At 38.6% G+C, this 15,333-nt stretch overlaps 1 protein-coding gene and 1 long non-coding RNA gene across 8 annotated transcripts in view; one reads left to right on the top strand and one right to left on the bottom strand.

Annotated features, from left to right (window-relative positions):
• GOLGA4 (golgin A4) overlaps positions 1-3,214 on the bottom strand; it is a 73,015-nt gene extending 69,801 nt beyond the window's left edge. For all 7 annotated transcript variants that reach the window (XM_053935733.1, XM_053935742.1, XM_053935748.1 and 4 more), the window contains exon 1: positions 2,456-3,214. In XM_053935733.1, the coding sequence (XP_053791708.1) occupies positions 2,456-2,836 (381 nt within the window). In that variant the 5' untranslated portion in view covers positions 2,837-3,214. The remainder of the gene's footprint in view (positions 1-2,455) is intronic.
• LOC128784400 (uncharacterized) lies at positions 3,067-14,882 on the top strand. The gene is made up of 3 exons (XR_008429473.1): positions 3,067-3,148; positions 3,949-4,072; positions 14,579-14,882. It is a non-coding gene; the product is annotated as an uncharacterized LOC128784400 (long non-coding RNA).
• Positions 14,883-15,333: the final 451 nt, after the last annotated feature.

Raw genomic sequence — 15,333 nt, 5'->3', positions numbered from 1 at the left:
TAAGACACCTGTAATTGCAATAACACTTTTTTCTACCCTGTCAGCCATCAGAAAGAGATGTGTTCCTCAGACTGTGAGGGACAGGTATTCTCAATTTGACAGATGACATCAGTTAGCTAACCATTCATATGAAAGAGGAAGGGCTACAAACACCTCCTCAAAAAAGGAGGTTATATTTCTCAAGTTATACTGGAGAAATTTTACCTCCAGTTTACACCAGTCTTAAGTTAGTAAATTTAGTCTTGGACACTACAAACCAAAGTACAAATATGAAGTTTTAGGTCTCAAAGTAAGGGATATGAGTAGAGCATAGAGGGTATTGAGCATAGTGAGTGAAGCCCCTCTACAACAGGGTGTAGGAAAGAAAAGAGCAAAAATTAATGCAAACACAAGTTTCATAAACTAAGAAATGGTAAGAGTTAGGAAAATTTGGTCTGAAAATATTTTGACAGGAAAGAATGCATTTTAAGGATCTGAATTACTGATCTGAATAAAAGCAAAGGAAAAAAGCATATCCCACACTTTTTTCAAGACTACAGTATATTTTATAAGCCTCAAAATCTCACTTTTTCCTTCAGAGACTCTGTTTTCAAATGATACAAGAAGTGAGAAGACAAACTTATTTTACTTCTAAGATCAAATTTAACAATTTTCCCCAGTGTTACTTGAGAGCAACCAAAGAGTAAGAAACATTGCAAGACAACTATTTTACATGAAAATAAAAATATGTTGTAATTTCCTGCTTCTGCCTTTCCATTTATGTCAACCCTTGTGTTACATAATTTGCTCTGACCACAGTACAGAAGACTAGGTCTATAGACTAGGTATAATTTATTATAAGCTCTCATATCAGGTTTCAGAGTATTTGTCAACGTTAATTTTTCAAGAGCCAGATAAAGACTAAAGTATATTAAGCTGTTGGGTGCATATATGCACATAAGCCCATATTTATTCAGTAGAATGGTTTTCAGAAAGTACCAACTCTTGAACACATGCATGGAGTATCCTGAACTAAGTGGATTACAATGCTGTCTGAAAGGTATCATAATTTAGCTGCTGCACATTGAAAACAGTAAATTCTGCAGATCAATCTCTTTTACACTGCACTGAAAGCTCACCACATACGGCAATTAAGACAGCACTCTAAACTGTAACTAGCAAAAACACACTTCACTAACTAGAGAAGGCACAGAATTAATACTATGGAAGGCCTTAAAGTAAGACTCAGCAAGCTACATAAAACTTCACAATAGATCCATTTCCAAAAATCTTACCTCTATTTCACAAATGAGTGATTCAAAGAATAGAACATAACTGTCAGCAGTTTTGAAACCATGGTCTAATACTGAGACTATGCAGCACCAAATCTCCCAGTGCATCAAATTACACTCAGATCAAGCCCAGGCAACTAATCACCAATTTGTCAAATTAACTAAATTACATGTCTGTAGCTTAACATTCACAGGATTCAGAGTTTATATTAGTTTTTATACTTTTAGATTCCAAGATACAGAGGATACTTAACCTAGCAATGAGACAGACATTATCAGCAGACTTTGCCAATAGGAAGTTAACTCGCTGAAGTCTTTCTACCAAAAATTTGCGAAGAGAGAGTTTATTCTGCTTTGACACATGCATGAAATCATCACAACTCTTTTCTGGCCACTTTCACTTAGACAGATACTCTGCACACATGTCCTATCTAGTATGTATTATTATCACTTAAAAATAGCCTTTACTAGAATACATTTATACTAACTTAGTGAAAGAAAGTACATGCAAGAGGAAAATGGCCCATTAAATTACGACTAAAACAAATAAATAAGTGCCTTGTTCTCAGATTTATATTATATTCTCAATTAATTTACAGTTAAGAAAAAAATGCAAGAATAAGGTTGAGGTAAGCAAACCAGCCCTCTAAGAGATGCTAACAGAAGGGACGTACAGAACTGAAAGAACAAGCATAAAAATGAGAGGAAATGATAACTAGGGAACTCAATGCTGGGTTGTTATTCACTACACGTGAAAGTATCATTACTTTAAATGCTAAGGAAAAAAAAACATTTGTTTCATGCTGTTCGATGTTCAGGCAAGAGATGGTTTTTACAGTCTTCCACAAGACAGCTTCTGTAGAGTGGACAAAACGAAGCACGGTTTCTGGCAGGAGGAGGATCCGTAAAAGCAAACTTAGATGAAGTTCTAGCGAAGCCGCCCCGCGCTGACAGCGACCCGAGCAGCGATTCCTGCCAGCCGACCGACCCCGGAGCCTTCGGTCGGCCAGGCCTGCGCAACGCGACCCTCCCATAGCTGCGACGGCGGGGCCGGTCCGACCGACCCGCAAGACACCAAGGCCGCCCCGGGCGAAGCGCGGCCCTGTCCTGCCGGGTGAAAGGCCGTCACAACCTTCCACAACGGTCCGGCGGACACGTCTCCCAGCGTCCTCTCCTCGCCGTACCTGCGGTGAGAGTGAGCTCCCACGTCCAGCCGCTCCGCGCGGCAGCACCTGCTCCTCGCTGATCTTCTGCTTCAGCTTCTTGAACATGGCGGCGGGAGAGAAAAGGGGATGAGGGTACGGCTTCCGGGCCGTCTGGTCAGGCGGCAAGGGGCGCCCAGAGGGTGGCGGAACCGATCTCCCCTCGCCCCGGCCCGCGGAACAACCTCCCCTCCGCCCCCGGACCCCTCTCCGCGCGGCACACGCAGGCGCGACCGCTGCGCCTGCGCAGCCAACGTGGAGCCGAGCGCTTCGGCCCGCACGGTGTGCGGCGAGGCACAAACTTCCTAACGTAATGCCCGGTGCTATTCTTCCCACAACCCAGGCGGAGGTGTAGCCTGGCATTGCCTGGCCTCACTTCCTCCATCTCTCCCGGCGAGCGAGGGAGACGGTACCGTCCAGGGAAATGTAGCAGGCGGAGGAGTGACCGCTTCTGTCCGGAACGACGAAAAATAGAGCGGTAAAAGTTGCCGCCTCGCTGCTCCTTTCCGCCGCCGTAGCTGTTTGATTCCGTACCTTAAACCCCGCCACGCAGACGCTTGATTTGCCAGAATGCTAACCCTCAGGGTCTGTAAGTCCTCGCGTGAGAATCCTCCTGAGTCAGTCAGCGATAGTGTCGAGGACAAGCTTTCACAAGCCGAAGAACCGGACAGCAAGGTAACAAAAAGGTGTTCGGTTCTAAGGCTTGTGAAAGCTTCCCACCAAAAAATGCCCAATAGCTGCTTTTTGAAGCTGCCTGGAAATCTATCTGCTAATAAGAAAGTCGCGACGTTTTTCTTTTGAGTAGCCTTCCGTTTGTAACCCTGAGATACACTGTTACAACTAAAGTACCACTGAAGGTGGAAAGGCAGTGTTTGCTACTATTGTTGTTACTACTGTCTTCACGAAACTACAGCAGAAATGTTCTTGGCTGCTCAACGTTAAAACCTCTGGCTTTAGATCCCTTGTTGGATGACGTTTGTGCGTGTGTGTTCAGTGCTGCGAATGTAGATGCAGAGGGCTGTCAGCAGTAGCTAGCATTCATTCTCCAACAACGGACTATTTTGAAACTTACTGTGTTGACAGTGACATTGTATGAAGGCTAAAAAATACATGGTGCTGTTTGCAAGAAACGATGAACCACGCGTTCTTCTGTAAAGCTTCCTAGCAGGGAGGCTGTATGCAATAATCACAAATGTCCAGAAATGTTTTCACTGAAATACACTCCTGAAATCTCTAAGTAATTTGAGGGGGGGGGGAAGTGGATAGGAAATGATTTTCCCATTTGTTTTACACTGATTAAAAAAAAAATCAAGATAAATCTACAGCAAAAATAAACTGGTTTTCCTAGGTTTTTTGTTATATGTTCATGTAGAAAAAAAACCCTTTTTTTAAAAACAAAATTTTTTTAGCAATCTGTTTAGTTGTAAATAAACTGTGATTGGTAGTGACCCTTTTGTTTGTGTGTTCCTGTTAAGACTACTATGCATAGTTCAGATGACACCGGTGACTTGCACACTCTACTGATTTTTGGTGACAACAACTGTTGACTTCAAACACTTTGAAAAAAGTTAATCTGAACCTACAAGCTGTAATAGCCAGGTAAGTATCTTGAAAATTTGTAGAGTATCTTTCCTGTAGGTTGAAACAGAATTATAGGAAAAAGTCACCAGGACTAAAAGGACAAAACTATCTGAATAGCAGTCCATAAGGAAATAAGATAAAATGGGCAATTAAGTTTATTGCATCCATAAAAATTCAATATTTTCTGCTTCAGTGAGGTAGCTTCTGTTTCCTCTAACTATGACATGTAGCAGCATGGTGGTAAAATTCAGAGATTATCAAGTGAGAGGAGCATTGTCTGGTGAATGCTTTGGGAAACCCTTTAACAACTTTCAATAATCTAATAAATCCACTACCCTCTCATACCTGTGTTCTCTATTACAAATGCTACCTCATATTCTCTTTTTCTGTTCAGATTACTCTTCTGATTTAAACCTAGATCACTAGATGTAATATGTGAATTTGATGGACAGATGCATAGTTGAAAGGACACTAGCTCCTGTAAATATCAAATAGAAAAGCACAGCTTTTTTAATTCATTCATAAAATCTATACAATACAAAAGAGAGCTCTGTATTATTTCCTTGGAAATTTTAAAGCTTGAAATGGTATGTTGTGAGTGTTTCTCATGTACTGATGTTTTTGTAGGAATAAAGGCTCTGTCTCAGAGCAAATCTGAGATGAGAAAGTATGATAAAATAAGTCATTTTTTCCTACACTAATTTCTTAATTACTACAGAAAATGGTAAGGGGATTTATTAGTTGAAACTCTGATAATGGCTTGCAATAATACTAATCTGGTAATCATATGATAATTGGATATTTTCTAGGGGACTTTTTTTACTACAACAAGTTCTTTTGTTGTGTAAATTTCAAGGTACTTAATCACCTCCTGTTCTTCACAGGAGGTGCCTAACCTGGGTTTTAGAAAGAGATTAAATAATATTTATGTATATCATTTAATCCTATATAGATTGGTGGCATTTAAAAAAAAATCAATGTGAATTTTTGTGCCCCTGAATTGGTATCTTTTGTGATACATAGCTATGTGTCTAGTATTGCTCCTATAATACAAAGTGGAATCCCACATTAAGCAGCAGTATCCAAATTCTGAAGATATGTATGATAACTCTGCAAAACTCTATCATAAGCCTTCTAAATGGGATTTAAATGTTTTAGCATCTGAGCAAGTTTGATTGAAACCTATTGAAACATAGAAAGCGTTTACTCTAAACCCTACAGAAGTCCTGGGGAAAATGTCTCAAACTACATTCTTACACAAAGAATGTCAAAATTCCATCATTAACTGCATGATACCTTATTTCTAAAGGGTTGATCTGATCCTAGCAGATTTATTTGTAAAATTAAAAGAAGTAGTTAAAAGTGAAGATATGCCCCTCATTTTTATATTCCTTAAAGTACACCAGTTAACAGATTTTTAAAAAAGAGAAATATGACATCATGGTACTGTCTGCAACAGATAGATGTATACCTGCAAAAGGCATTGGTTATGGTAGATAATTAAGAATAAAGGTCTGTTTAAATTCAGCCTGTAGCAGTCATTAAGGTATTTCTTTGGGGAAAGGTATAGAGTAAAACACTGTTCTCATGCCAGTCTAGATTTTTCTAATCGTCAGCAACACCAGCCCACACATGCCTGCCATCTCATTCCTTGCCTTTTGTTAGCTTCAGTGCTTGTGAGACCATCTTCTTAGTCATTTTGGCATGTTCAGTCTGAAAAGAGCAAGTAATTTCTGCTGACTTACTGTGCTGAGTTTCCCCTGAGAACTAGAGGTGCTGCAAGGGAGATACAGACAGTCAGGAGCTGGACAGTTTTATGTTGCAAGTTATTTCAGATTGCTCACAAACATTCAGCTTGCTCTTCGCTGAGCAATTTGCTTAACTTTCAACCCAAGTAATCCCACTGAGTGCTTCTTCAAGTTCAGCTAACAAGCAATTCTGTTACTGGAAGTATTGATACTATCTCAAATATCTTAGTTCCTACTGAAGTCTTTAGCCTTCAGCCTACTGATGCATAAAGTCTTTAGCCAATCTAATATAATTTTTAAATGCTATCTAAGATTGTAGCTTTCTGGAAGTCACAAAAAAGCCATGGGCATAAATTACGAATATGGTTTTCAATACACTTTCCCACACATTCAAATCCAAATACTTTAGGACAGACATACAAATTTGCTAGCAGCTAGTTCTTTCAATCCAGTTATCCAACAAAAATATTAAAAGATATAGAAAAGTGTAACATAACATATGTAACATTTCTGGTAACTTTTTAATGTAGTTTCATATTTTTTGGAAAGGAGATTTTCCATGTTTGAATTTTTCTTTACTTCATCATTATGCTGTTAAAACACTGTTGAACATTCCTATTATTCCACCTGGATAACATTTGACATTGAGGGAATGACTTTAAAAATAAATTAACAAGAACTGCTAATAGAGTAAAAAAAAGCTAAGAATAAAGAAGCACTGATCATGTAACAGGAGTTACTCTCCAGAACTTATGTATAAACTACTGTTCTTTACACACAGTTTTCAGAATGTTGCATTTAGTAATATTTGTAGTTTCTACTCCTACTCATAAAAATCAGAATACTATTGTTGATGTTAAAGTAGTCAGGGAGTGTATCATGCACAGTTGCACCAGTTGCACAGGTAATCAGTTTCAGTTCAGAAGCATTTTGGTCTTTACTTCAATACAAATATTACAAAACACAGCAAATTACCTGACAGTGAAAATTGTGGCAACTCATTATACCTGCAACCTACAGAATGAAAAGCAGTTGTGCAAAGTGAATTCATTATACTGCTGTGATTTGAACTCTAAAAGCTTTAATCTAAATAAAACAGATAATCAGAGCATTTTTCTAGCCTGATCTAATTGCTAATTTTACTTTTCTATTTAGATGTTGTGACTTACAATCACCACCAGATGACACTGTTTTAGGAGATTATGCCTCTGCAGAGTCATTGTCAGTATTACAAATGTAAAACCATATCAATGAGATAGGAGTTTAACACCTTTCAGGTCAAGGAACAAACAAAACCTCAAGTTTCTTTATCAGCTGTACAATCCTTCTCTGTACAAAGTATAGGTTGCTCAAAGTAAATTACTGGATATCGAATACAAAATTTCTTTACCACGTGCCTGAGTTCATAGCAAACAGTCCATGCTGTTTATTTATACATTCATATATTCACCTGCCCAGATATTGGCCTGAACTCAGTGCAAATAAAACAAATGAAAGAGGTTTGTTAATGAAATAGATGGTGAGTGGCATGAGGGAGAAGTCAGATTTGTGACCATGTTCAAAATGCACAAGGCTGTGAAAAGAGCAAGAGCACTGTCTGAAAATGCTGAAAGGTACCATAAAGGCTGAAACTGTTCACACTGAGAAGACAAGAGGAATTAAGTCACTTCAGAGAGAAGAAAAGATGATAGGCATCACTGCTTTGCACCTTGGGAGGGAACAGAACCTCTCTGTTTTAACAGGAAAGTTGAGATCACATTTCTTGCCATATACCTGTCTTTTCAAAAGTACAATGTGCAAGCTCAGCCACTAAAGACAAACTAATAAGAACCACTGCAGTAAACTGGCTCGCTCAAGAGATCTTTTTTTTATATGAATGGGAATATAAGAGATCAAGAGATTTAAAATTGAGTGGCATGATTTGATCTTGCAAGAGTCTGACTTTCCTAAAACAAAAATTTTAATTTTATCACTACCTTGTTAAGTGGTATTTCCTTTTATGCTTTCTCTAGGGTGTCAGAACCTTTCTCTTAAATTCTATTTTACTTTAATTGTACCTTAAAAACTCTGAATACCACGTAAAGGGAGCTAATGATGCTGTAAACCAGGAACCATTTTAATCAACAGTAATGCTAGCAATGTTTGACTTTAAATTAGTTAGCAGAAGATGCTCACTTGAGTACTTTCATCCTTATTTCTGTAATCACAATATAAACAAAAAAAACCCCAAACGTTCCTCCCCCTTCCATACCCCCACCCAAACAAATCTATATAGGCAGGGACCTTGATCAAAAAAGAGAAAATAACTTGCTCCTGAAGACAGAGCTGCTTCACAGCAGAGGAATTGGCTGGTTTTGAAGGAGACCTAGGCTCTATTCCTAGGTCTTCCAGTGTCCTGGTCACCCGTATTGAGAAAGCTATTTTGCATCTTAGTGCTTCTATTGTATTTTTATGAGGAACAGTGATCCTATCCCATTTCCTGCAAACACATGGTTAGTTTTCCTCTTATCTTGCCCAGCTCATGATAGAAAGGTCTGTCTTGATTTGGAAGACCAAGGTATCTGCTAAGGAAGACAGAAGCCTCCCTTGGAATGGAAAATATAACCCCCTGCCCTCCAAATTATTATGATTTTGAAATTATGGGGCTTTCAGGCAAAGATATAAGAAAAGGAATAACAGTTCTTTACTAGTATGTATATGGATAACAAGGCAACAATGCGAGTGACAACAAACAGAACCAGAAACCCAGTAACAGCCTTCTCTCGGCTGCAGGCACTTTCCCTTTTGGTGTAGTTACAGTCGCAGCCGGCAGGGATGCTGGTGGCTCCTGGCTGGGCAGGGCAGGTGCGATGATTGCCCCGCGGCTGCAGGGGGCGCTGTGGCGCGAGTTTCGGCCGCCTCGCTCCACGCGGTACTGGCAGATGCAGCCAGCAGAAAGGGATGGAGAAATAGTCTTCCCTTACAAACTCACGGGGGCAGCCAGTCCCAGTGCCCCCTCTGCATAGCAAAAGGAGCTGAAGCAGGAACCTCAGACTGGCAAGCTGGGAAGACAGGGATGAGCAAAGTCCTGGAATGGAAGATGAGATGTATCAGAAGCTCACCAGCTGTAGCTGGAACCGTGGAGCGTCCCTGCAGGGCAGGGGTGTGAGTTACAGTGTAGCAAAGAAACCTCAGGAGCAGTGGCAAAAACCAGTGAGGTCTGGGCAGTAGTTGCTGGACTCCTGAACACAGCGAGGAGAGAGAGGCTGTGTTGGAGGGGAGGGGGCTCGGGAATCCCGGGGTTTCCCCAGAGGCACCTGAGTGAATGATGAAAGACCTTTTTCAGTAAGGTAGGGTGTTAATAAGGTTCAATAAGGTTAATAAGGTCCAATGCAACGGCCACTCTAAAGAGCAGAACTCCACTTATGGTGGAAGGCAGCAGAAGACAGAATCCCACAGTGGTAGTGGATTCTTCCCGCAATGACTGCAGCCTCATTCCCCTCCAAATGCTGAGAGAACAAGAGGGAGCTAGCAGCTGTCCTAGCCCCCTTTTTCTTAGCCCAGTTCTCAAGTATCTCTGCCCCTCCAAGAGAAACCCTCAGATAGAGGAGTGAAGCCACTAGCCCTCCTCCCCTGAGCTTGGCAACTTCTTTCGTCTCTCTTGAATACCCGGTTCTTGTTGTCTCCTAGCAGCACATATGGGAGAAAATTCCCTGAAAGAAAGAGACAACAGGAGGAATCCTAAACCCCAACAAGGTCAAAGGAATGACTGCTTGTTTAGTTGCTTTTTAGTTGTTGTGAGAGATACAGCTTATTTAGTTGCTTTTTAGTTGTTGTGAGATATACAGCCATAAAACACAACTAGGACTGCTGGGATTTTTCTTATTCTATGATAATATTTTCCCCTAAACACCAACATTAAGAAACAGCAAATTATTTTGCTTAATAATTTCTAGTCAGCAGGGGTAAGAATTCATTAAAAGATCTTGAGACACTGAGTTGAGAAGAGCTAAAAAACCCCCTAATATGTATGATTCCTTTAGTTAAAATACAGAACATCTAAAACTACATCACTGGAGATGCTACACTCAGAGAACATGGCTGAGAAAAGTCACTAAGTTAGAGCATAATAGATTTTTTAAAGAAATGTACTGAATAACATTTGCCACCATCAAAATAAGCAGCTATTTTAAGGAGAATCAAAAAGTATTTTTCCCACTTACAGTTCTGTATAATTTGATAGGTCATTAAGGAAAATGCTCACTTTCCTTCTGTGGCATCAAATTTATGAAACTGATGTATGCAGAATACAGAAAGTTACAATTTAGAAATAGTAGACTACTTCTCTGCATCACAGTTTCTGGAATCTATGAAACAGAATTGTTATGGTCTAGTTTTTTTAAGTTATTAGAAATGCTTCTGCCTGAATTAAAGTGCAAATGAGACCATATGCCAAAGTCAATAGTATGGATTTTATTTAATAGTAAATATGAGAGAGAGAGAGAAAGAAGTAGAAAAGAGGTGAGGGACAGAAAAAGAGACAGATTAAAGAAAATATTACCACTCCCTGTTGGCGATGGAGAGAGACGGGGAGACTGACTCGGTGATCAGAATCCAATTTTACTGTGGGATACAAACACTTATATACTATTTTAGGGAGACTAGTAATGTGTACAATGATTAGGTTAAAATCATATACACAAACTTATGTATATAACAGCATCTCTTGCTTGCAGAGTTTAATGAGATTTTCTTTTTCTGGTAAACCTGACTGATTGAATCTTCGTGCAATCTAGGTCTAATTTTCAAAGTTCCATTTGCTTTTGCCAAGGCATCCTGTTATCAAATCTCTTATGTTAACTAGGTCCAAAGTCCATCCTCTGTCTTGTGTCCCAATATCCCAATATCTCCCCCTTTCCTTTCAACCAAAACCATTCCTGATTAATAATTAGTCTATGTACAGATTGAAAAATATTATTAATACAATTATTATCAAAATTATCACATACATACCTATCTTAAAAAGAATCTTTTAGCTAAAAAACTCCAGCCACTAAAAGGCTCAGGCTTGAACTTTATAAACTAAAAACATTCCTGATGGCAGCCACCATCTGGATTTAGAAAGACTGTCAGAAATGTAATTGCAGCCAAAGGTTTGATTCTTATACAAAGGGTGATAGGGAGAAACATTTTTAGACTGATTCCTTCCCATGTATTTAAAATTAACACAAAAATCCAATTTCATAGAACCCAGGAATTCTAATTCTTGGGGTTCCAAGGGTTTTTCAGGAGGGTAAGGAATCAAATTTGATATGATTTAATTTACTTCCAAAAAAATTTTTAGTGTAAAGTTCTGGAGGAGCTATATTCCCCCCTAATTTTTTTTTTTGGTTTCTAATAACACGTGTGTTTCTCATTAAGAACATGAAGGCAACATAAAAGCATAACAATATGTAACAAAACAATAAACTTATCCTAATTAAAAATAAATCAGATAATAGATACAATTAGTAGCACATGAAAAATAGAATAGTGATTTAAAACAATGCATTATCAATTTTTTTTATATTGTACTATTACTTAGAGATGGTAGTAATCGGCAAGCTTTATTTTTTAATGTGACAGCTTAGAAAATCATTCCTGGATATGATTTCCAAATCCACCTTAAAAGGAGGCTTAGCTATTATAAGTCCAAATTTAGCATATCAAAATTACTTGAGTGTAGTTTTAGTGTAAAAAAATTTCTCTACTAGTTAAGGCCAGGACTTGGCCAGGGTCTAGGCTTTTAACTGGAAGAGTCTCTTAAATATATTTTAGAAACCTCTTAGTTATAGTAGTTAGAAAAATAATATATGTCTTATAAATAATAGCTATACAACAATAAGTGAAGGTTTGTAAAATAACTGGCTTTCTCATTTATCGTTAGTTAGTCAATGGTACCATAGACAAATAGCAAATGAATAAAGTAATGCTTTTTATAAAAAGTCAGTGAATTCACATCATAAGATCAACAACAAAATCAGGGTTACTAATATACCAGTAGAAACTGTCTTAAAATTTGAGGACATATTTTCCTAGACATATATGACATTAAAGCCAAAAAAGTAAAAAAGAAAGCATTAAATAACTCATAAAATTGTTACTCATTCTTCAGTGCTACTTATAAAAAATAAAATAGCAAAAATTATTCTTATTTCCATAACAAGATAGCACTATCTTGTAATTTAAGTGAGCAAATTTTAACAAAAATTCATTCAGACTTTGTCATTCACTTGTATAGCAAAGGAATTATATCTTATAACTCAAACAGGTATGTTGTCATGCACTAAATAGTTATTTAGTTGTTGTTTTGCACTGAGTGATTGAGAATTTGCACTGAGTAGTTTTTATATTGCACTATGTCACATTGGTCTATTCCACACACCTTTCCCCTCCCCCCGCCCTTAAGCCTCAGGTGTGATGGGCTCTCCCTGACCTGCTGCCCCCTCCCCCTCTCCTCACCTGTGTCTCATTGGATGTGGCCGTTGGGTTCTGCCCCACCCATTTTTGCCTGGATTCAAAACCCCCCTGGGAGGACACACTCACTCTCTCTCTCTTGGATGCCATCAAATGCCTCGGCCTCTCTTAACCCCCTGAGGTGTTGCCTGGATCTGAAGTGGCTCCTGACAATGAACAGGATTTAGTCCAGAGGAGAAGGGCGCCTTTCATCTTTCATCTGTGTCTATGTAGGATTCCCACCCCGTGATCAGAGGAGACAAAAAGGGATTTCCTACACAGGTATACTTCCACAAAATTTAAAATCAACTTCACTAAAACTTAATCCTAATAAATATATGTAAAAGAACTTAAAGTTAACATCACTGATATGAGAAATGGCTACTCACTTTTCATAATTTTAGAAAGGTTTATTAAACCGTACCAAAAATAAGACAGAAGACTGAATAGAGAAAATGTTATGGTGCCAAGAGCAATGGATTTTCCCCACCATTTGCTCACCCACACAATGAAGGTTTCACCTTTTAACACTTTAACCCCTCTCAAGGTTATGTCCATCAACCCCTTCTTTGCTGTCCAGTGGTGGAGATCACTTCCTCAAATCCTGACTGGAGGTCAGATGTCACCATAGTGACAAGCCGGCCCTCCAGGATGTCCCAACCCTGGCTGTCTCTTGATAACAACACGAGGGGGTAAAACATAACAATATAAATCTATAGCACTTTTCTTAACCTATATACATGATATTTGGCTGTTAATTGTGAGAGTCAATCATTGCATTACTCATCTATCATGCTGAGACTAAACAAAAGTCAATCTTAACAAGAATTAACTTATTTAAACTCTATTATTACAAAAAGATTACTGAAAATTTGTCATATAACAGTTAAACATCAAAATAAACAACATGCAAGTGAAAGGAATGATGGATTTGTATTTACAAACAAGCTGTGGGTCTGCTGGTAGATAAAACTAGGACTGAGAGATAAAAGAAACAATGAGAAAAGGATTCCACTGACTGACGAATCGAAAAAGATATTTGATTTTACAAATAAACTTTAGGTTTGCTGATAAATGAAATTGGATATTGAAAGATGAAAGAAACAATGGGGGAAAACCCTAAATTGCATAAGAATTAAAAATTAAAAGGGAGGGTTGTACATTAGAGGGAAATCTTTGGTATCAGGCATTTTGGGGAGTCTGTACCTCTCAAATACCTCAGCCAATGGGGAAACAGAGAAGGGAAATGTGGCCAGGAAATTAGGATAAAAAGGAGGCTGCATCCTCCAAAAATTTGAGAGACCCCAGGTGAAATGAACAGGGCTAATGCCTTTATTAATGTTCAGCTCTTTATTAGAAAGAGCAGCTGGGCAGGGGGCTCGACGCAGAGCTCGCCCCCGCGGTCGTAGCTTTCCCAGGCAGCCAAAAGGAAGGAGGCGTGTAGAGTCTGTCACTGGAGTCCTAAGCAGCAGCTGTCCTTTCTCCTTTCCTTGTGGCACACCGGTGGCCAGAGGATGAGGAGGCGTGGCGTGCAGAGTCTGTTACTGAAATCCAGAACAACAGCTGTCCCCGCTCCTTCCGTGGTGGCAGCACCAGGGCTCTCTGTCTCTATCTCCCGGCTTCTCAGAGCCTAATATAGTCTGTTCTTTCTTAGGTGATGGCGACAGTTAAAAGCCAGTCAGGGGATGTGTTTCCCTCTTCCTCAGCTAGGGCATTTGTCTAGACTCCTCTATTGTGTTCAGTTTTTGATTTATATTCATTTTTATCTCCTAAAAATACTCCCATGATCCTAAGGGGTTTTTATTTGCATGTTAGTCCCAGAATGGCAGCGTGGAGGGGTGGGAGGCCAGGTAGTTTAGAGAAAACAAACAGAGCAATTAGCTAATTAGCATTTCAATATCAGTACTTAGCTAGAGTTAGTAGTTTTCTTTTAGTGTTGCCATGGGAACTAGGAAAGCCCTGCCCGCATCTCTGGGAAACACCTGGAAACTGTTCATAACACCAGGGAAATCCCCCATGCCCTCTCTTTTTATTCAAAAGTAAAAGGAGTCCTCTATCTCCTTTTTGGAGATAAACCTCTGATGTTTGTGGATTAATTTTCCTGACACAAGTAAACAACTGTACATATTTATGTGAAAAATGCATATTTTATGATTGGCTTTTTGCAAATATTAAAATGAATATTATATGTGTAATGTTAGAAAGTTATGCTGTATTAATTCTCTTAAGTAGTGTGTTAAATATAGTTTTAGGTTATAACATAATGTTAAAATTGAAACTATGTATGTGGGGTTTTTTTAAGGGAATGAGATACTCACTTCGCGATAACAGTCCCAGAACACCTAAATCTTCCGGAGAAGAGGAATTTATGGTTCTCTTATCAGAAGAAACTAATTTCTTCAGGCCTTGCTCAGACTCGAAGACGCTGTGGGGATTAGCAGAAGGAGTTGACATACAGTGTATGGTTTTTAGGGTTATTCCTTTGTTCACAAAACATGCTTTTTGTGACTTAGTGTCCGAGAGCATCCAGACGTCCGTAATTCTTTGCTTTTTATTGTCTTGTAATTGTCGTAACTCTAAATTTTTATTACTCTAATTGTATTACTATTTTTATAACCATTTTATTATTATTAAACTTTTAAATTTTTAAAAACCAAGTGATTGGCGTTTTTCACATTTACAATAAAATTACCTTCTTAGAATTATGGAGTAAAAAGCAAGCACTTAATAAAGGTGAGAGTGGAGTTAAGTCTCAAATAATTACTGCAGATAAAGTTCATGGTTTGTTTTGAATATAAGCTAAAGAATATTGATTGAATTTAAAACTTACCTAATTACTCTCAGTGAACTATGCAGGTTTGCTATGTTACTAGTATGTAAGAAGACACCACCTCCATACAAACACCTTTGAATTTTTCTAGTAACAATCCTGTTAAAAATCACAAATCACAAATTAGAAGGTAAATTTTCATACTGGCTGGTGCCAGCCTTGGGTTGGAGCTGGGGGGGTGCACTCCCTGCTGTAGCTTTTAGAGATTGTTTGTAGGATAGATTTAT

The sequence above is a fragment of the Vidua chalybeata genome, chromosome 1 (assembly GCF_026979565.1).
Source record: "Vidua chalybeata isolate OUT-0048 chromosome 1, bVidCha1 merged haplotype, whole genome shotgun sequence".
NCBI classification, from domain to species: Eukaryota; Metazoa; Chordata; class Aves; order Passeriformes; family Viduidae; genus Vidua; species Vidua chalybeata.
The sequence above is the reverse complement of the archived record's forward strand: the minus strand, read 5'-3'. Positions and strand labels throughout refer to the sequence as shown.